The sequence below is a fragment of the Mytilus galloprovincialis genome, chromosome 8, assembly GCF_965363235.1.
Source record: "Mytilus galloprovincialis chromosome 8, xbMytGall1.hap1.1, whole genome shotgun sequence".
NCBI lineage: Eukaryota > Metazoa > Mollusca > Bivalvia > Mytilida > Mytilidae > Mytilus > Mytilus galloprovincialis.
In genome coordinates, this window is record NC_134845.1 from 82,550,561 (window position 1) to 82,575,157 (window position 24,597).

Consider the following 24,597-nt stretch of genomic DNA (forward strand, 5'->3'; position numbering starts at 1 on the left):
GTTATACAGCATTGATTAAAAAACGAGTCGTTTATGAAAATGTAAACATTTGAAATTTCAGAAGCAACGGAGATTATTGCGATAGTTAACTGCATGTGTAGTTTCTTTCTACTCGACAACCTTCAAGTATGAAGTGATGTATTTCACAGTTTTTATCTGGAAAATGTAATTTCCATTAAATATGTTAACATGTAAACAACATTGCATGAACCAAAGATCAAGCACAGTAGTAACTGGCAATTATTTTTTTTCGAGACACGGGTTATAAACACACTTAAATGTCAAACATTTGTATTATTTAATGGAAGAGAGTGTAATAAAATAATAGAACTTGTAAAAAAAATGTATGCTCATCACTTTTATGAACGTCTTATCACTTAAAAACAATAATTGATAATGGTGGTTTCCAATGATTAGTTTCTAAATACTAATAATATAAATTAACAGATATTGCTGTTTGCTGTTTTTAAAGTCAGAAAGCTTAAATTGATTATATACAGTCAAGTAAGCTTTCTAACATAAACTAGTTGCCCACTGCATGACCACAAGCTGATCACGAACAAGCTTCGAGTGGGTCTGCTATTTGCCATTTACGCATATAAAGCAATAAACAAATGTTTTATTAAGGTCGACTTCAAGAACTGACAACATTCATGGACATACGTTATAACATATCCGGTAAACGAATGGCGACTCCTACATCTAGATATATCAACGGTCAAATCGCTTCAATTGTGTTTTTAAACCCACTGTACATCAAGTACAAAGGCAATCCCCTTATTGGTTTAGCTTCCTTGGTTTTTCTACGGCTAAGTTCATAATCTTCAGCTGAAGTATTAAATAACCTACAGTTGTTTACAAGGTGAAATAGAAGCATGCCTTCATTATCACACCTAACCACGGGACGATCCTTAGCGTAAAATTAATGTGTAGGTGATTTATCATTATCAATTAAGCAAACCACAGATGTCTAAATTGTACTATGTAGTACTAATCAAACACACCGTTCTCACACAACGATGATTGAATGGCTGTTTAAGCTGTCTTTTCCTATTACCATTGCTTTAATAATTCAGAACAATTGTTGTGCTGTACATGTACACATGTTTGAACCGGAAAGGACAAATTTGACAAATTGTTTGCTATTTTAGGGTACGCCAAAAACCACCGATGTTAGCATGTAATTTCCGCGTGCTAAAATACAAAATCTGATTAAATTGCGCATTGGAGACTTTATCAAGACCAAGTGCATTTAACTTCACGTAGTTATAAGTTTAACACCATAATGGTTGTCTTTTATTGCCACTATTTCTTTTACGAGTGGTAAGATTGCGTTTTTTATTTCACAGTATTTTTTTTACACCTGCACGTGTGAAATATGTCCCTCAATATGTCAATCAACTTGTCAACAAGAAATGAACTTTGATTTTTATTTGATAACCTCTGAAATTGAAATTCTGCTTGAAATATTTAAACGTGTCTAATTTAAAAAGAAATTTAAGGTATTAAAATGAACGTGCAAAACTCGGTGATGGTTTTTCCATTAAATGATGAACCTGAACGCGAAATATTTTTAGGTGCGTTTGATACTGCGAATCAAAATGTGCCTTTCTAAGACACTTCGCTAACAGATAGGTTATTTTTTTCAAATTTCAACTATTTTTTTCATTTTTTTTTTATTTTCCTTTGCTCGCAGATGTGTACTGAAGATGACCCAGTTGTCTCTATACACATGGCCGATAGTAAATTTTAAACTCTTTAACATTAAATTATGTATCAAATAACTTTTCTAGACATACTGATGTACTTCTAACCATCAATCTGAAATGTCAGATATATCCCCATCGATCAGATCTAGACAACATCTCTAACGAATATCTTTGGCTACTACGACTACTATTATACCGTAAATTTAAAACTGCGATTTCTCCTGTGAGAAAAAAGAAAATGTCAGAGTTGGTTTGTTTTTTAATCAAACAAGATATTTAAATAATCTAAATTAAAGACTGTAAAGCATTTTCTAATAATTTAATGTTGGATGTAACGCGTCTTCTGATTGGCTGACGTTATTTTGTTAGACATAATTTAGACATGTGACCGTGACGTCATCAACATTTTTTCATGGATTTCTACGGTTTAAAAAGGAATTTAGAATTAAATTATAAGAAATGACTGTAATATTTTTTCTGTCTATTCGAAATAACGTAAAAAATGTGGTGCACACTGTTAAATAACCCGCTACGCGCGTTATTCAGTGTGCACCAAATTTTTTATGTTATTTCTTCATAGACAGAAAAAATATTACAGTCATTCCTTAATTATCCTAAATTTTACAAATAAATATTTTATTATTTTCTCGCTGTGTCGAGGACACATGCTTGGTGGCCTTCGGTGTTTTTTACTATTCGAGTGGGTTGTTGTCTCTTTGACACATTCCCTTTTCCCATTCTCTATCTTATTTAATTGTTCTAAATTGTGTTGAGCATATTATGATAGACTTCGATGGACACGCTTAAATGCGGTTCATGTTGCTTAGTCCTCAATTTTCCGTGTACCTTTTATTTTCTGTCGTCCAATTTTGCAATCTCCCATGCAGAGTTATCGGTCCTTGAGAGATAGCAAGGACTTTAAAGGTGTCACATCACCAATTAAAAGTCCCTATCTGTTCAACCAAATTTTGCAATTTTCACAGCTTTCTAAATATTTTACCTTAAGTTTAACTTCATAGAAACTAGGTATATGCTGAATTGTACAGGTGTCACCTTTCTGCATGCCAATTTTCAACATACATTTAAAATCATATAAGAAAGAAGAGAGCTCCCGAAAGGAGGTACCACTAAAAATAACCCCTGGTTTTCTGGAAATCTTAAATTAGTATACCATGGAGCGCATTAATCATCAATTTTAAATGCAAACTCCTAGACAGGTAAAATTTGGCGCAAAATGGTCTTAATATAATTCTCTTTGAACAAAAGTTTCATTTCTGCAAATTTGTTGGTTAGTTTAGGTGAACAATACCATCAAATGCACTATTTTTTGTCCGAGTAGGCCTACTTTCTAAATTTGGAGGAGTAATTGGTGGTATGACACCTATAACTCTGCATGGGAGATTGTCTATTTTGGTTGAGGCGTTTAACAGTTTTCTACGCTTGATACTGAGTGCGTCCCCACCTTTGGTTCTTATTATATTTTAGCACCCACCATTCACCTTTTTATAGACATATGATAATTGGTTGTTGTTCTTGGGACACTACAGGTTCATTCACATAAAAACGAGCTTTTCATGATAAACAACATACAGGTATAATATTTGTTGTTTTGTACTTTAATTTCAAATGAAAAAAAAAATATTCGTTTCTCTTCTAAAACAAAGTATGTTTACCCAAATACGTCAAAGTAAATATTTAAAAGTCATGGACACACATATCCCTCATTATAAAAGAAATAGGAATGAATGGTCGCTGTCTTAAAGTTTCACAATAAGTTTTCAGCATGATTCATCAGTATAAATTTTTTTTTGTCCAGCATTTAGGTACAAATGTATGTTTCATCTTTGAAAATAAAGGCGGGTCAAAATTAACAAATGAAAGGGAAAAACAAAAAACGTATTTATTTGTAATTTCAATATTATGAGAAACAGACTCGTCTTTTAAAACATGTAGATTTTATTTGAAATCAACTGCGAAATAACCACAATGTTATAAAACTATCACAATTTAAGAGAAAGTTGTTATAAATTTATCTATCCCTGTAAATCTTTTTATCTATATTGTTATTCTCTCACTCGTTTAATAAGATAGTAGTTGATAATATACATAAGAAATATCTACGAATGATAAACTTATGACAATCAGTTTAAAGTAAAAAATATTGAAAAAAGCTTTGTTTTGCAACTCTGTTAATTTTTGTCATTTTAAAGTGCGACAAAAAACATAAATGCTCGCGGCACGATATTTGTTTTCAGATAGCTTTTGACTTTAACGATGATTGCATTGAAATGAAAACAGATAACAATCTATTTCACATGGTGATTTTTAAAGCGATGTATATTTCATGACATCATAGTTAATTCCAAAACCATTTCTGACAAAAACTGAAATTTTGTGAAAATCTAAAAAAAATCATAAAATCGTGGAGACTTAAATTTATAATGTTAATTTTCAATATAAGATATTCATAGTACAAAGTAATCCACAAACTTCAATTTGGCGTCCAATTAAGTTAGACAAATTGTTTCTTGATTTTAGAACTTGATTTCAAGACAAATGGATTGATCATAAAAGATTTTATTTGTAAAGTTAAAATTTATGTTACAAGCAATAATACTTTCACTATTTCTAATAGGACAGGTGTGTTTAATAGATGCTTTTTATAGTTTTTATAGTATTTTTTGTCATGATCTCAAACAAAGTGCACCATTTTATCGATCTGGACTGATATTTTAATACATTGATAAGATATAGAGAGATATAGGAAGAAGTGGTATGATTGCTAATCAGACAACTCTCCATCCATGTCACAATTTATAAAAGTAAACCATTATAGGTCAAGGTACGGTCTTCAACACGGAGCCTTGGCTCCATTTGTCAAATTAAGCTCGATTGATTCCCCATTGAGTTCCTCATTTATGTTGGAGTAAAGAACGAAATGAAGACAGTTCTCTGTTTTAGTCTCAGTAAGTAAAATCATGACTTGCAGCAACCGTGAACACCCTACTACAAGACCGTTGTACCGACAAACAGACACCAGTAGACCCAAACCCATGTAACAGTGAGTGATAGTTAGTGTTGGCTCGTGGTCTAGTGACCAAGAGAAAAAAGACCAATGGCTAGATTGCTGAAGGTCCCGGGTTCTATTCCGACTCGGGGCACCGGGAAATTTCAGTACATCCCAAGGGTGGTTTTCATCCTCCCACACACTTCTCTGGTACACAGATGGGAGTTTAAACTAGAAAGGGTACTTTGGAGGCCTCGGTTGGTCAAAGTTGACCCCAATCTTCTGATATCTCTCCGGTGTGTATGTTTCTACCGAATGGCCCGATGGTTCTCGCCGAGTACTTCGGCTTCCTCCACTATAATAACAGACTTCCCGGTGTCCTAGCATTCTCTTGTGTTGGGTGGAGATTGATTGTTCTTGTAAAACATTGTCGTACAAATACGTTAGTTACACATCTCCATTAATCCCGATAGTCAATATGTACATGGATGCCAATGCACCCTCGCAGCTTTCGAGTCGTTCCTCAGATAACGGCGGCATTTACTAGTACATACGTACATAGTACATACACGTGAAGCCGACCCCACCAGAGTGTTCATATGCATAATATTAACGTTGACACAATTGAATGTTATGCGGAAATAATACGTTAATCAATTACGAATAAAAATATTACACCATTAGTAAACGGCTACGTGTGTGTCTCCTCAAGATAATGGATGACTATCTACAAAGAAAAAAGTGGCCTTAGACTTGCAACATGTCCCTTATTAATTTTCTTTAAATTATTAATTCAATTCGTTGCCAATTATGAGATAAACAGTTTAATCACTAATTGTTGCATGGAACAGATGTTAGCAGGAAAAAAATAGAATAGAGGTTCGAGAGTATAAATGAATTGACTTGATATACGTCTGTCTGGTCTGTCTGGTCTATATACACATTTTATTGTTGTTTATATACAATGCATAGTTTGTTGTTTTTATACGTATACAATGAACATGTCAAACCTTGTTCTTTTGAATGCACGACAAATCGCTTGCGAGGGACATTTTAGATGGCATATATATAGAACCTTAAAGATCTGTCAGTATAGTTGATACCAATAGCTGACATTTAACATAATTTTACTGAAATGTTTCCGAAGTTTACCCGAAACTCCCGCAGTTCTGTTTTGTTTCTTTAGTTTTGGTTTCCATATAGTAACTGTTTTCATATTGTTCATCAATACATTTCTGAATTTATGTAAAACACCTTTTTTTCATAATATTATTATCAGGTATTTTTTATGGACTCATGATTGTTATTTGGATATAATTTAATTTTGGATGTAACGCGTCTTCTGATTGGCTGACGTTATTTTGTTATCAGACCATAGACATAATTTAGTCATGTGACCGTAACGTCATCAACGTTTTTTCAAGGTTTTCTACGGTTTAAAATGGAATTTAGAATTAAATTATAAGAAATGACTGTAATATTTTTTCTGTCTATTCGAAATAACATAAAAAATGTGGTGCACACTGTTAAATAACCCGCTACGCGCGTTATTCAGTGTGCACCACATTTTTTATGTTATTTCTTCATAGAGAGAAAAAATATTACAGTCATTCTTTAAACAGTTTCGACAATAGTCAAGTACGCTGATCAGTGTCATAACAACTTTTTCGTAAACTCAAACCGCTGTTTGAAATTTCATCTTGACTCATTTACACATCTGCCTGATTTTTTTAAGAATCAGATCAACCCCTGAACTTTCTTTCTAAACGACTATAAAGCTGTGTTGCAGCTATATGATATTTCTAAAAGTAGTAAGATAGCTATCATGTATCAGAAGGATGTGGCATGATTGCCAATGCGACAACACTCTATCTAAGTAAAAATTTATAAAAGTAAACCATTATAGGTCAAAGTACGGTCTTCAACATGGAGCCTAGGCTCACACAAACAACAAGCTATAAAAGGTCCCTAAAATTACTAATAAAAAACATCCAAACGGGAAAACCAACGGTCTAATCTATATAAAAAAAAACAAGAAACGAGAAACACTTATGAACCACATCAACAAACGACAACTACTAAACATCAGATTCCTGACTTAGGACAGGTGCAAACAATTGCTGCCTGTTTGAATGTTTTAATGGTACAAAACCTTCACCCTGTGTATCATCACCACCGGATAACCAGGTACATGTAGCTATACTCTGGTATTTGTACAGTAATGTTGTTTTTCTTGGACAATGAACAGAGAACCAGGCCAAGGGTACATGTACCTATATCCGGTGGAGATGATATACAGTGTAAATATGCTTACAGTTGCTTTTTCCGTAGAGTTCATTCATCCCTATTTTTGTGCACTGATTGGTCTTGACAAAGATGAACCCCCCCAAAAAAGTCTGTGTTTCAAATACATGTGATTTTCTATAATGTCGTGATTTGACAGAAATTAGAACCAGTAAAGATGTCTTTCATTTGTTTTCACGTTCACATTTTAATACTTATATCACAAATGTGTGACAATTGTTTGATAATAAAATAAGACTGTCTCGTCTTATCATAAACAATACAGTCTGCATTTGGATGAATGATATGTTTACGCAATAAGCAGGTTTAAACGCCCTTCACATACATATTCAAATTTGAAATTAATTATTTCTTAATATCATTTTTAAGATAATGGCTTAAATTACATTAGGCATGCTGACTTTCACTAATACATTGTTTACAATTTGAGATGGATGTCAATTTTGTACTACAATACATTGGAATTGAATCGGTGACGTTTTTCTTTTTTAGAGATGACAAGTTCTTTCTCGTTTTAATTTTATTTGAATGTCAGTAGTCTTTAGAAGTTCAATCGGTATGGTTTGATAGAACTGTCTCGACAAACTCGTGGTATTAAGTTCGCCTAGCGTGCGGGTGGCCTCCTATGAGATCAATACCCGCTTATGTCAAAGCTACCTATTACATAAACTCGTAATTGAAATAAGTAAGCATTACTTCTCCTTTCAACATGCAGCGCTCGCCTCGCTTATTGAAGTCAAGCATTTTATCTTGATCCCGACTGTATCAGAATTTGGTTATTGCTTTATCACGCTGGGAACGCAGCTTTACTGATTTAGACCAAAGACTAGTTGACGAAAACAAGAATTATATATTTTCAAGTCAATCATACTGTTCAATTCAACTTGTGTGTTATTTGTATATATCTTTGCAATTAAATATGGATTATAGCGGTGACAATGACTGTCATAATCCAGTTTTTATACTTTTCATTTGCATGGCTGTCTTCTTCCGGATAAGACCAACAACCGGTTAATGACTAGACATAAGCAATATACTGCAAACGAACATTGTCAAAACATACAATAATTATGCAATAGTTCGTATTTAGTTCGAGTTAATAGTAAGGTGTAAATTTTAACAAATTTAACATTCATGAATGACATTCTCAGTAACAAGGACGTATCCTAAAACCACAAAGGAGGAAAACAGTCACACATATAAATTAACAATATGTTTATTGCCTTGAAGGAAAGTTCATTTTTTGTGCAACACATTACTTATGTGATGACTAAATTACGTAACTGTAATGTTATTTTAAAATGATTGATATATTTGCACCCAAAACCGCAAAGTCGTCTACATGTCACTTTTAAAGCTCTTCAACTGTTCCGGTTCTTATACATATTTTGAATTCGAATATACGGCTTTAACCGATCTTGAGGGCAGTTTATACCAGAGAAGCGTTTTAGATGCATGAAGTGAGGTTTGCATTTCTTTAGCATACGCGTTTACAGTAGCCAAACAGACATAACTGAATGCTGTTACCGACCCATTTCAGATACACGCGCAATTTTCAATTGTATACACATATACATGTAATGATAGACACAGTGTGTCAGGACTGTCATACAAATTAAAGGATTGTCCCTCTCAGTGGCGGATCAATAAAATTTCATCAGGGGAAGGATGGAAAGAGGGGCTGCCTAAGAGTCATGTTTCAGTGATTTCCTAAATAAATTTTGCACAAAAGGTGGACCGAGCGCCCCTGCCTTCTCTAACGCTGTTATATCTTGAAAAAAAGAATCAATCAAAATTGCTCATATAACGAAATCCGGACTATGGCAATCACTCGTTCATATTCTCGTATGGTTTTACACAGAAAAGCAAACATCATCGGCGTGAAGAGCCTTGTGGTTCTCACGTGGACTTGAACTGACAGACAAACAGCAGCGGCACAAAGGGACCTCTTCGACCTCTTCCCCTTTTAGGTTTTAACTTATAATGTCTGTTTATTTTTATGCCACCAAACTATTATATCTTGTCTGTTAACTATACCGGTATAGGAAAGCATCTTAAGTGTAATATAGAAATAACAAGATAGTAGAAGTAAGCAGTTCGGTCGCAATACAGCCTACAACAATAGAAAAAAAAACCAATACAGCTTACAACAATAAACAAAACCAATACAGCATGGCAAGCAATGAAAAGCCTCGAATCTTATTTTTAAATATTTATTAAACATTAAACGAAAAACAAACACGATCTGCAGTTTTGCTTATAACAGAAAAACAAAGGATATTGGGCATCCATTCATGACACAAAATCAGCTAATGCACAGCAAGAATCAAAACCACACAAAAAGCAAAGGAACAGTGCCTTTACTGATGTTCTTCATCTCAAAGTCACTTTTAAGGATGTACATTTTTACTTAGGTGAGGTTAGGTGAAAATTGATAAATCAGAAATTTAAAATTGATACTATAAGGTAGTAGAGCATTCTTAAAGGATTAAAATAAACTAAAAATATTGATAGGTCATGAACCTCCTTTTCGAGATATTTGAGATTAAAAATATGGCGGGAAAATGCTGACTTGGACTTTTACCTGATGTTTGCATTGGTATTATTTGGGTCCTAAAACAAAAGAAAAAAAATTAAGAATCTTCTAAAATTTTGGTAAATGACCTTTCATGAGCTATTTAGTCTTATATGAAAAAAGAAATGGGTGTTATGGGGCAAAATATGTTACCTTGTTTTGTATGGAAAAACACCAAGGAGTCTGAAAATTTAACACGAATTCCAAAACCTTACCTAAGTACATCCTTAAGACATCAAAGTCTTCAAAACTATATATTCCACCAGGTTTGTTTTGTATCAGTCGTAAAGTGACAGATGAAGAGACCATTGAAACAATTACTGCATGGCAATGGTTTCCTTATATTAATATTGTTGTCTAATTAAACAACGATTCAGTACATTGACAAATGTCACGTGCTTGCATATCAAATATTCAGAATAGACATGTAAGAACAATTTAGCATATCTGTCAAAGTCAATTTCTTTGAAACGAAAATATGGATGTAAATATGAACAAGAGGCTCTCAAGAGCCTGAATCGCTCACCTTAATTTTTTGGGTTAAATCTCTCATCAATGATTATTTTGGCTTTTCAATTTATTTAAATGTTCTTTGAATCGTCCTATTTTCTTCAAAAGCAAAAAAAAAATCATTTTCTCCTATGTTCTATTTTAGCCATAGGAGCTATGTTTCTTGACATACAAGGAAATAAAATATAAAATTTATACTAGATACTCTGAAACTCATTTAGCCTAAGTTTGGCTGAAATTGATACAGCAGTTTCAAAGGAGAAGATTTTTTAAAGTAAGTCAACATGATGAACAAATTGTGAAAAAAGTCTTTAAAGGGCAATAACTCCTTAAGGGGTCAATTGACAATTTTGGTCAAATTGACTTATTTGTAGATATTACTTTGCTTAACAATTTTGCTATTAACAGTTTATCTGTATCTATAATAATATTCAAGATAATAACCAAAAACTGCAAAATTTCTTCAAAATCATCAATTCAGGGGCATTATACCTGAAAAACCAGTTACCCAATTCGGCTGAAAATTTTAGGACAGGTAGACCTTGACCTAATAAATACTTTAACTTCTTGTCTTATTTGCTCTAAATGCTGGAGTTTTTGAGATATAAGCCAAAAACTGCATTTTACCCTGTGTTCTATTTTTAGCCATGACGGCCATGTTTTTTGACGAAATAGAAAATAAAACACAAACTTTATTTTATACACCCTACTGATCATTTAGTTGAAGTTTGGTTGAATTTGGTTGAGTAGTTTTAGAGGAGAAGATTTTTTAAAGTTAGCAAATATGATGAACAAATTGTGAAAAATTGTCATTAAAGGACAATAACCCCTTAAGGGGTCAATTGACAATTTTGGTCATATTATTTGTAGATCTTACTTTGCTGATCATTTTTGCTGTTTACAGTTTATCTTTATCTATAATAATATTCAAGATAATGACCAAAAACTGCAAAATTTCCTTAAAATTACCAATTAAGTGGCAGCAACCCAACAATGGGTTGTTTGATTCATCCGAAAATTTCAGGGCTGATAGATCTTGACCTAATGAACATTTTTACCCCATGTCAGATTTGCTCTAAATGCTTTCGTTTTTGAGATATAAGCCAAAAACTGCATTTTACCCCCATGTTCTATTTTTAGCCATGGCGGCCATGTTTTTTTCACAAAATGGAAAATAAAACACAATCTTTATTCTAGATACCCTAAGGATCATTCAGCTAAAGTTTGGTTGTAATTGGTTCAGTAGTTTCAGAGGAGAAGATCTTTGAAATAGTTTACGACGACGACGACGACGGACGGACGACGACGGACGCCAAGTGATGGCAAAAGCTCACGTTTCCTTTTAGGAAAGGTGAGCTAAAAAGGGCGTTAAACGTACACAAACTCATAATAATTCATATTCACACTTTATATATTGACATTTCATATTTATTTCTGAATTTAAAATTTAACAAACAGATGCCAAGTGACTAAACATTCTGCTTTCTTTGAGGGACAATTATAATTTATTTATTATTCCATTTTTTTTAACGTTATTTGACAGATCGTTGTAGCATGTATATTTGGAACATGCATCTGTTACATGTATTGCAAGATGAATACCATGCATATATTGTTTAATTTAATTTCCAACTGAATATGCATGAAATATTTGCCACAAGACATCATTTAAACAACCCTCTAATTATATAAACGAGGCGCATCAGTGTCCGGATAATTTATATAATGTAACTTTCACAATATAACTTTACACATCCGTTGCACAATTATTATATCAAATTGAGAATGGAAATGAAGAATGTGTCAAAGAGACAACAACCCCACCAAAGAACAGAAAACAGCAATATTTAGTATTGGGCCTGTGTTTTCGTGTTTTGTCTCGTCTTAACAATATTCTTTTAAAACTGGTACAATAACCCTATACAATACATTTTTGTGTGTATATTTTGCTTTTGTACATTTTTAAACACACAGTTGTGCGTGGCTGCCAGCTGGAGTCTAGTTTGCTCATCACAGATATCAGGCTTTACATTTTGTAATTCAGAAGCGCGTTTCGTTTACAAAAGACTCACCAGTAACGAACACAGTTTAATAGGCCAAAAAAAGAGTACGAAGTTGAGGGCATTGATAACCTAAAACAGGCTTTCTGTAAAACCCTTAAATAGACATTTAGGTGGATAGGAAGGAAATAACTGGCAGTTCATATATAAACTTTGTAAAGAAACAAGGAAAGATACACACACATACATGCATATTGAATTATTTAACGTTACTTTCAGCACTATCGGTTTTTCCGGTGGTAAGTTTAGATGATAGACGATGCCTAAGCGCCCGAGAGAACCACCGAGCTTCGGCAGACATACATGTATATAATATAACTTATGCATGCATAAGAAAAGGACAAGGACTGCAGCTTCACAGTCATAACTACATGTGCCCGTGAATCACATATATTTATTTATCTCGCGTTTAAACTTTATCAATACATATTGACACAAATGTCCCTGTATAGTAATTGTCCAATATTTAGGACATTCTTTAGTCCTGGTGTTGTTGTTAACGCCATTTTATCATTTACGTAATCAGAAAAGACCGATATAGTTTGTTTCAATTGAGATTAAAAATAACTATTTCACAATTTCGTCATTTTTAATCTTAGTTTTTTTTAAACGATAGAAAACATTATTCTTATCGAAATGATTGAGACATGTACTTCACAATTAGAAATGGACATTTGTGATACATGTATTCGTGAAAAGGGAACAGACATGTGACAAGTCGATTTAGGGTTGGAAAAAAATCCAGAAATATGGTTGAGAATACATTTTATTTTGTTTTGCATTTCACTTATAACGAACCATGATATCAATTGCTTGCTTGCTTGTTTGAAGGATTGTTTTTTTGCTGTTTGATTAATGTCCAGTGACAAATATATCATGAATATGACAGCCAAATAATATAAGAATCGTTTATCACTCTTTCAAAAATTGGGGAGGACTGAATGCTTCCTGTTCCAAGTCAGGAAAATGACAGTTGTTATCCATTTGTTTGATGTGTTTGAGCTATTTATTTTGCCATTAATTTTGATTAGGGACTTTCCTTTTTGAATTTTCCACGGAGTTCAGTACTTTTGTGAATTTTCTCACATTTTTATTTCATTTGAAATGGATCTCCTATTCATTAGTTTTGCCAATTGATAAACTATTGTTGCCTTGTGCATTTACAATACACTTCAAGTATTTATTTTAATTATATACATTTGTAAGTCGCTTCATTCGAAATTTATCGATGTAACTTTAAATTTGAACTGGACGAGGAATGGCACTGAATTTATTACATGTAGTTATCAATGACGCTGGGTTGCTGTCTGATGAACGCATAACCTACATATACTTTCTTTTCACATTAATTTAAAGGAAATGCACAATAAACAGGATAGATAGCCTTATTTTTGGACAATGACAAGATAAAAATCATCGAAACAGCGATGAGGTCATACATTTTGCCAAGAAGTCCTTTGATTTTTTTTGGTTTGCTATTTCAAAATAATATGATCTAGACATGCACCTGCAGAATGAATTAAAAATTACACATATCAAAGTTTTTTGAACGATGAGTTCAAAGTTCATGGCTGGATTAGATTAACCAGATTAACATGAACTGGTTGTTGGATTCTTGTATATGTATGTGCGTTCACGTTTGCTGTATATAGCCTACATTACATGCACTTGTCTACAAGCTAGCGCGTAGTACTAAATCTTTAAATTAATCTGAGGACGACATTTTTTTGTTAAACCAACATGTAAGCCAAATGTAGGTGAAAACGAATATTCCACCAACGATAATGTCTCCAGTCACATCAAACCCATGCACTTCCGGTTATCTAATGAATGTCACCATATCCGGTGGTAATGCCTTTCCTTCATCGAAGAGTTAGCCATCTTTAATATTGATATCTTATTCAGATATCGCTGTTAAATTCGTTCATCATTTTATTGACTAAGTGCATTTGAGTTCTTGACATTATTACCAAGTGTGACGTTTGAACAAACAAAAATCGATCAATCATAATAAGTGCGACACATTTTACAAGTGGCCTACCAAATCTACTCGAAACATGACCACTGGAATTAAATAACAAGTGTTATTTAATAAATTTTTAAAGTTTATAATTTGATCAAGTAGCACTTTACATACCACACAACTATCTTGTTATGTAAACATATCTATCCCTTTACTTATTTCATTCTATACAAATTTATTAAGTAACGCTTCACGTGCCACAATATTATGCTGTTTTAGTAAACTACTCGAATTGTCAATTTAATTGTCCATTTAAAAAAAAATGGCAGCATACTTTTATCTCATTGAATCTCTTTATGTGTGGTTAAAGGAAAGATTCAGCAACACGATCGCAATGAAGGGGGTCTCATTGGGGGGGGGGGGGGGGGGGGGGGGGGTTCCGATCCCGGATCCCGCTTATTGTTTTGTCAGATTCTCGTATCCCGCTTATGCTATGTACGTAAGCAATTCTCATTTTTTTGTCATTTCCCGGGTCCCGCTAGACCTCATTTCCCGTTTTCACGACACAATAATTTGACTTTCACGTGTCACGCTTACAAAAATAGACAATCCCGCGTCACGCTTAGACCCCAATGAGACCCACAATGAAATGTGCACAATGAAGTTTTTTCTTCAAGGGATTGCATATGACACTCAAGTCTATGGGTCTATGATAATGACTTTTCCCATTCTGCAGGAAAACCAATGGTTACAATGTTAGAGGGTCGTCCGTTTATGCTAGATGTACATACATGCAAAGCCACATCCGGTTACACCGGAAACATGATTCCGAAACACGTGTATAGAGAGTGTCATTAAATCCATACGTAGCCGGTTACATCGCGGAACCTTACCCCTTTGACACATATCTTCTTTTTGTAGTGCAACTTCGATCGACCCCGATTATCAGCAAAACTCTTTTCCGTTTAAAAGTTATATTCGACGATTTTAGGGCATATTTTGGTATGTCCAGTACAAGTATGGTATGGAAAGACGTAATCTCCTTACTACTACTGGAAGTGTTTAACGACCTTGACTGACCTCCTTATAATTACGGGACAGCCTGAATAAGACAAAGGGTTAAACACAATCTTGCCAAAAATCAAGTAGTTCACATATAATATTGAAAAATGTGAGGCTGAAACAATATTTGTGTGAAACATGCCGAAAGTGTGTGTATAGTTATTAAGTATAGTACAACATATTGTAATATACGATCAAATAGTCGTATTTGTATATAATTAAAAGTATAATATCAGCTGGTTTTAAACCTGGCATCGCGAAATATAACTCAAGCACTCTTTCACTTGAAATAAGAATATAAAATCACGATAAAATAATATAAGTCTGCTTCTGGTAACTACTACGTTTTGTCCATATAAGTAACCGGAAGTCATTAAAATTTATCACAAGGGTGTGAAGAGGAACAACATGACCCAACGAATACATTAATTGCAGGTTACGTTTATATATTTAAATGTTTACAAATATTTGATATTGATGAAAACAAATAGCCATCAAATTAAACTGATTGAAATCGATCTACTTCAGATGTCCACTTATAGCAAAGGCGAAATAAACAGGAAAAGGAGTGGTCATTTAAAAGTGAAGTGTTCATTTACTGTTTGTCCACAGTGAGCAAACGAGTGTTAATTTCCTGATTGATCAAAACTGTAACGTGAGTTGGCAAGCAATGTTTAAGAGAATGACGACAGAAGAAACCAGGAAATAGTATTTTTTGTATAATGGATGAACACGGGGAATGTGTCAAAGAGACAACAACCCGACCGAAGAGCAGCCACCAATGGGTCTGCAATACTGCGAGAAAATCCCGCAGCCGGAGGCTGGCTTCAGCTGGCCAATAATCAAAAATATGTACTAGCACAATGATATAAATGGACGTCATAAATATGGTTGTTAGTCTTTAATTTATGTTTTTGTGTGTCACAATGACATACAGTAAGTTTGTTTGTTGACTAATGTGGCTTAAAGTCTAATTTCTCGCTCATTCACACACAAGCGCTATACACATAAGGAGATGGCTAAGTTTCAAATTGACCCTGCATTGAATTAAAATATTAGCTTATACAAATACTGCGTTGTACATGTGAAAAAAGGCTGTGTTTTTTCGAAGAAAGACAACATTTATCAGCTTTTTGATTCAATCCACTTTGATGTAAATTCGTTTTAGATATACTATATTACCGTAATCTATACACATTTTTGATATCTAGCTTATCTTATTTCGCAACAATAATACAAGTAGTTTACTAACATTTGCACTATAACCTGAAAATTAAAACTGCAATTGTACTTTCTTTGAATTTGAAATAATCTTGCAGAGTTGTTCATACCCGGAAGCGGCATCGAAAGCATGCGATTTATATGTATTCTTAACAAAGACGATACCACATTCTTTATCAAAGCAAATGAAACAAACGATTTCACGATTTCATTATCTATATATTTGTTTATACTAATCCTAAGAAAATCATTTAAAGCAAACCAAAAAGAATGTGTCTTGGTGTTCTGTATAGTTGGGTTGCTGTCTTATTGACGTTAAACCGACTCTTTTACTAATATTCGACCAAAAAAAATAATTATCCAGCAAACATAGTGTAGCCATTTCCCCCAAAGATATCACCTTTGTTATACATACTCCTAGTTCGTAACCGAAATTGTTATAATTAATGGTTATCAATTTGTATGAATATTCTCGTTCATTATCAACAGTTTTTATAAACATGCTTTTTCATAAAGAAATGTTCAATTAAATACATTTATCTTTTTTACATTTAAAGGAAACGTAATATGTATATTGACATATTCATTGAAATTGAAACCTTACAAATTTTAATAAAAACTAAGGCTCATTTTTTAAATTTAGTATTTACGTTGAGATATAGAAATTTGTCAGTTTTGGCCCTTAAAATATGCACTACCATGCATTTAATAAAATTAATTAAAATAAACTTTCAGGATGTTAACTATATAAAAGTATGCACACTTCAGGTTTAAATAATTGTAAGTTAAATTTAAACTTTAATGTTATACTAACTCTTAGATAGGTGAACATTTGTTTCGAAAACACTTAAAAACAAACTGTGAAATACTGTTCATTAAAGGCGATTTGTGAAATCGAAAAACTTTTAAGAGTTCGAACAGAATATATAAACGTTATAACTTAATTCATTGCTTGTCAATGATTACGAATGCTATTAAATTCTCCACCAAAATATTAAGTTTAATGTTATAATTTTGATTCAATGAATATCAATTCAAAACTCTTTGACAAATATTTCTGTCTACACATCAATTTGATCTGCCGGAGAGACAACCCGTTTCTGTAGTGTGTTTATTGCAATACAAAATCTGAGTTTCTGAAATGCTTAAAAGGTTTTAGTACCGTTCAACAATTTGAAACTATATCTTTACTGGTAGTCAATATACTTTTCAGGTACACAACAAAACATGCGAAACAACAACCGTAAAATAACCAAACGCATGAAATAACATTTAATAGATCAGTTTTTGAATTTAAATCAATTTGGATGCTCAAGACGTAAAATTGAAAGGCAAGAAAACATCCGCTTTAGTGGAATAATTTACCTTTATCGGGTACACTAGTACTCAAAGCAAAAAAATGAAAGTCAAGGAAATTTTAGCTTCTCTTGATTTAACTTCATCAAGGACACTCAAGGCAAACAATATATGAAAGTCTCGGAAGTATAAACTTCTCTGGTTTTGTCTTCATTTGGGATACTAAAAGCCAAAAAAAGTGAAAGCCAGACAAAGGAAGTTGAAGGTAAAAATTTATAAATAATTAAAACTCACCGGTGATCACGATGCCAGTGTCCAGGGTTAAATAACTCCTGTTTCCGCCGTCTATGAGTATTGGTCAGATCCATTATGATATTGTCGCTTCAAACTAATTAATAACACAAAACACGCGCCTTCATTAAATTAACTTGCATCGAATTTAAATAATGTTCCAAGTTTAATAAACTTACTATATTCAAATGTTTGTTAAGTAATTTAATGTTGTAGAATCAAGTATCCTTCTTTGAAAACAGTGCAGTGATTCGCTAGAGTAAAGTACTCAGAGTTTGAAAAGTTCACCCAAGTCATTCAACAAAAAGCACAAAGTTGTGTATATTTTCTTTGAATACAATGAAGAGATTCGCTAAGGGAAAATTAATTAATAACTCAGAGAAAAAATCACCCAAGTCACTCAACAAAACGCACAAAGTTGGGTAGATCTTCTTCGTTTACAAAGTAGTGATTCGCTAAAGTAAATCGTTCAATTATTCAAAGAAGAAAAAAAATTCACTGAACTCACTCTACAAAATGCACATACAACAGCTAGCGAATGTGTTGATGCATTGACAAGTATACAGACTGATAAAATATATCCATATTCACTTAACCATATCTAATAAAGATACAACAAGTGTTCTCCGATACTAAACGTTGCTATAACACTTCACTGTGTCTGTTGCTACAAATTTTCAGTCCGTATTCCACTTGCCCGTAATTGTTACGGCAATTATTATATCAAACGAAGCAAACGTGCGTTCGATTATTTGTCTATAACGGCGACAAGTGCACGCCATTAAAACACGTATATTGAATCCTTAAGACAGCAAACGAGAATGCACATTACGATGGAGAATGTGTTCTATAGATTTTTATAAGTATAGAAACTGTCCTCACCTTTTACTGTGAACAACTTCAGCAAATAATTGAATTAAGTCAAAATCTGGTTTAAATCATCTGATACTTGTAATAAACATACACGATAAGATTTCTCAAATTATACATTACATATACTATAATACATTAATTTAATGTTTGTATTAGTCTTCGTGTCCATAATAGGTGATATTAAATTGTAATATTCCTTTACGTTCGGATTTATCATTATACTGCTATGAGAACTTATTCCGAATAGAATATCACGCTTAGATGCATGGTATCACACTTTCGATTTAACCTTCTCGACCTCTAGTCCTTTACTGGTCTTGATATATCAGAAGTATGGTTAGCTGTTCTTTCGTGAGATTCCCTAGATTCTAAGAACCAGTATATGTCTCATCTGACCGTGTATTTTTTTCCGAAACTATTCTGAAAAAATGTTAACAAAAAGGAAAACAAATAAACATATAAAGACAGAATTAGTCAAATGTGATAAAATACATTGAGAACATTTGCTTTCATGTTATGTAATAAATGATAGTTTTATAATCGAGTATTTGATACAAAAAGTTAAAAAATATACAAAAAGTTAAAAAAAAATATACAAAAAGTTAAAAAATATACAAATCCCTTTCACATTTGTCGTCTGAATATACGTAATTCTTTTGACAAGTTAAACTTTCTAATAATTCATTATTTCAAACTTTAAATTTTAACACGTTATAAGACAGAAATAATACCTACATGTATATGATGAAAGACAATTTCAAATTGAACCATACGCCTGTCTCAACAAATTAAACACTACATATTACGTCTGCATAATGCAGGTTAATAAAAATGCATTTATATTCATCGACTGATTATATTGTTTTGTAATTATCTGTCTGTCCATATATTATCTTAATGACATAATTTTTCTTGGCACGTGTGATGAAATTTTAATCATTTTGATAAAATGATTAGAAAAATTTCAGTTTTGAAAGACAACACTAAGATTAGCTTTAGATACTGGATTATGCAAACATGCAAATAGAACAAATAGAGAAAGTTCAACTTCAATATGTTAACTACAGTTCGGACTAGGTCTAACCTCTCATACGGAGGAACTTGACGGAGAACTGTATTAGAACAGTTTATGTATAGACACATTCTCACAACACAGGTAGAACAATTTCTGACAGTTTTGTTCTACCCTAGAACAGATTTGTTCAATCAAAGAACATCGGTCTTAGTCTACCGTGTAATAATTCTGTTCTAATAAAGAACATTTTTTGTTTATACTCTAGAATAGTTTTGTTATAGGGTAGAATTGTTTGTTTTACCCTAGAATAGTTTTGTTGTTTGTTCGGTTTCATCAAAGTATCCCCACATTTCTTTGTATTCATATCTTTTGTTTTCTGAGATTATCACAATTATTATATGCCCACAAGAACAAACACAATGTGCTCGTTTTTGGCATTTAGAAATATTAATGGAAGGTGATTTGGCCAACATATAATTGTTCCTGTAAAGAGCTGACAACCTAACGAAAAATAGGAAGGTAAACATCTGAAAGAAAACATGTATGCGTCAGCACACAATATACTTCTATATCAAATATCAATCTCTAAATCGTCTCGAGTCGAAAAAGTTGTTATTAGAATAAACAGAACGTTCAAACGATTAAAGATCATGTATAACATGAAAACAAAATTCTCAAATTTACAAAATAACATAAAGGTATGACAAAAGATAAGCACTGTCGAAGATATGGATGTCTTGATGTTTTGCCAGATATTCGGAATCCCCTGGTTTTATCCATGTAGCGCCATTAAAATATTTCTATGGCTTATAACTCGAAAACAAGAACACAGAGCCTAATTTTTTCCTGGATGTTCTGTTATTTTATTTCTATACTGTCAATTTATACCAGTCTTTTAAAAGGCTTGTTATTTTGAAACATCCTTAATACATACAATCATATATAAAACGTACGTTTTTAGTACCAGGTGTTCAATATATAAGTTTAAAGAAAACATACTGTGACCTTTAATTGCTTCTATCGACATCATTTGAACTCTTGGAGATAGTTGTCTCATTGGCAATCTTGCAATATCTCCTTATTTATATATTGACACATATACTAATTTTAAAATATGTTTGGATTAATTTGAGAGTTGCAAAAATAAGTCGACAAAAGGGGGCGGCGGATTTTTCGATTTTATGTGTGTGGACGTAATCATTGGTTGGTTGTTGTTTTTGTTAACTAAGTGTCCTGTGAAAAATGTTCCACGGTCGGGTCAGGATGAAAACAAATGAACTATATTATCAATTGTTACAACTGTCTTTGGAGTGATAGTGGAAATTTGTAATGTCGATTAAAATAAGTTTTGTTACGAAATATGCCACCTAGACTTATTGCAATATTCTTTATGTAGAAACAACGTTCTAGTTTCCATACAATTTAAGCATCGTTTCTAAATCGTTGTTGGGTAAAATATTTCCAAAAGATGTTGTAAGATGGTCCTGATAGAGACAACATCGTTTGGAACGCTTATTTTGATTGGATAATGTCACTAATTTTCATTGCATCAATTCACAATTGATGATTTGAAAACGTACAAATAAGCGCAGATCACTTAGGACAGATTTTAAATGTATGATTTGACATTGCTTTTACTGTCAGTGTCATTAGAATGGAGCTAACACTATTGTATTTTAAGCTCCGGTGATTTGATGGTCGCAAATACCAGTTTACTGGCTTTGCTAACGTGTCACTAGTAAGGTTAACATGAGCTACCCTGTAGTTTGGTATTTATACATCGTTGACTTCCACATCGTTCGCGTTTATGCATTCATCCTAAAGATGAATGTTATAATAGACTTCTGATGCACACTATTTTAAACATATTTTACTTATATCATTTTTTTTGCTGTTTCGTGCATATTTATTTGAATGATCGGATTTTCATTTTTCATCAATTTCTGTCAAAAATCCAGACAAATGCCCTTTTCAGAGGATTACTTTAAACTTAACAAATACGGTCTATTCTATTTAAATATTATTGTCAATTTTTTTGCATTCCGATTTTTATAAATGTGGGAAATTGTCCGACCTTTTTAACCTGTTTAATCTGTTGATATGTAAGTGATGTTAGTAAATGCAGTTTTCCGTAGATACAAGGGTATGCAAATATTATGAAGCGCACCTTACTTTGTTCAGGATTAATGCATTTGTAATCAAGGTTGCACTTCATAAGTGTATGTGTCGTGATCTTTTTGACCGAGAATTTGTACACATTTTTTGAAATATCGAAGACAGTTGACATTTAAATTTTTAGCAGCTTAGCTACGCGCTGAAATACAAATATTTTCAAATTGAAAACGAAAGACAACTTCCCAAAGGATTAAAAAGAAAGTTATACAGATTTGTGTAGAAAAAAAAAAAAACAACGGAAATTTAAATTCTATCTCTACTATGCAATAACACATTGCATTTTAAATACCATTGAAAGTCCATTTCAAGTTTAGTGCGTCGGGTATATTTTCCATTCGATACAGTATTCTCCACAAATAGATGCACGAAGATATGGCACGAGTGCCATTAAGACAACTATCAATCCAAGTCACAATTTGTATACATATAAAAAAGTAAACGTTTATAGGTCAAAGTACGGCCTTCAACAGGGATCCTTGGCTCACACCGAACAGTGACTGGACTTGCCTGAAAATGTCGTCTGTGATCGCTCACCATTGTTGAGAGTGAGTTAAACCATTAACCATACGACCTTCAACAATGAGAAAACCCCGTCCCGTAGACTCCATCAGAAAAATACAGCATCATCTTTTTTCCCGACAACAATGTTTTGTTACAATGCCCGTTTTTTTTTAAAGCAAGGACTTCAAAAGCATCCGATTTTGTTCATAACTAGATTTTGTATGAAAATTAGAAGATGTGGTATATGATTGCCAATGAGACAACCATCTACAAAGGTTTAAATGAAGGAAATGTAAGCAATTATATGTAAATGTATTTCCTTCAACAATGAGAAAAAATCAGTACCGTATAGTCGACCCGACAAGAAAAATATGAAACAATTCAATTGAGAAAAAAACATCGGCCTGTCACATGATCTATTGAAACAAGCCGTCCTTTATGAAAAAATATTTACTTGAAATACAACAGTTAGCACATTTTTTACAGATCTTGACATTGATGCAGTAGAAAGAAATGACACTACATATTGTTAGTGATGGTTTCAGCATTAAAGATCATTAAATATATAAATATGTAATTTCATTCATTGTTAATAAGAAAATTCTGCAATATAATTCAATTAATTGTTTAATTATGCAGTTGTGAAAGGCAAATCTGAAACTGCAAGTCTGCGGTTTCGATTTAATCTGACATTTCATCGCAAATGTATTTTTTGTGTAATGACAAAAATGTATGTCCATAAATAGGTTTAAAAAGTATGTACATTTCGGTGTGAGCCAAGGCTCCGTGTTGAAGGCCATAGTTTGACCTATAATGGTTTTACTTAATTTTTACAAATTGTGACTTGGACCAAGTTATATGACATATAACCTCCTTGCTTGGACGGAGAGTTGTTGCATTGGCACTAATACCACATCCTCTTTAATCTATGTATGTAAAAAAGTATATCGGATAGACAAAAGTAAACCCAATGCACCAAGCTGTTGAAATGTACTTTCAATGGTATTTATTAAAATGCAAAATCCCATTGCATAGTTGAGATAGAATTTTAACACAACTTCTTATATCTAAATATTCATCATTTGACTTTTCAGCGAACAGTTTTTTTTTTATCTGTAAGGGAACCCGAATCATTAGGATAGCCGGATACAGTCGTCAACACGTGTATAAACGCATGTGTAAAAAGTACACAAAATATACAGCTATATCAATATAAATAGCCCATATCCGATCGTTCTACCATGCAGTTTTGAAATTATTTGTCTTTTGAACATCTTTTACTTTGCATTATTCATTTCAAAATTGCAAAGACTAAATGTATGATGTTACAACCTCGCAAGAACGGTCCTCAAATCGATATTTATTTATTTCTGTTTGTAAATCGTGTATTTCTATCTTATTACATTCAAGACAGTTAATAAATACGTATACATTTTAAAAATTATATCCTGAGACCAATGATTAAATGACCGAACTCTTTGTGGTAGCTTTCGGGCCTCGAGTGTGGACAGTTGCGGGTTTGGTCATAGATAAGATCAAACCAAAGAATTAAACATTAGTATTATCGATACATATTTTAAAAACGCAGTACTTAGGACTAAGTTATTAAGATAGATTGGTTGGGATTTATATCAGCCGAACGAAACTATGGTAGATAAACCGATTACTAGACATCAAAACGGAACATTTCAACATTATAGTGATATTGCTAAATAATGTATACTCTCTGGACAGACCTATAAAACATAAGATGTAATATGATTGCCAATGAGTCAACTATCTAATCGAGACGAAATGACGTAGATGTAACACATATATGTTGTCATACGACCTTCAAAAATGAGCAAAACTAATTTCCCATGAAAAAGATAAATCAACGGATTGAAGTCTTGACAAACAAAATGATGACTAGACATTTTGTATAAAATGTACACCACAGTGCTCGAGTACTAATTACTCATGATATATACTAAAGTATTTGATATAAATGAAATTGATATTATTGTTATTGTCATACATTATATAAATGGTTTTA

General features: G+C 32.7%; 1 protein-coding gene across 2 annotated transcripts in view; it reads right to left on the reverse strand.

Annotated features, from left to right (window-relative positions):
• The window catches only part of LOC143042684 (uncharacterized), a 92,961-nt gene extending 73,230 nt beyond the window's left edge, over positions 1 to 19,731 (reverse strand). Inside the window, exons 1-2 of one of the 2 annotated variants that reach the window (XM_076215112.1) lie at positions 19,607 to 19,731; positions 18,002 to 19,291 (exon numbers count right to left, since the gene is read on the reverse strand). In XM_076215112.1, the coding sequence (XP_076071227.1) occupies positions 18,002 to 18,075 (74 nt within the window). In that variant the 5' untranslated portion in view covers positions 18,076 to 19,291; positions 19,607 to 19,731. The remainder of the gene's footprint in view (positions 1 to 18,001; positions 19,292 to 19,606) is intronic. The other variant, XM_076215113.1, reaches the window with a different exon arrangement.
• Between the last annotated feature and the right edge of the window lie 4,866 nt (positions 19,732 to 24,597).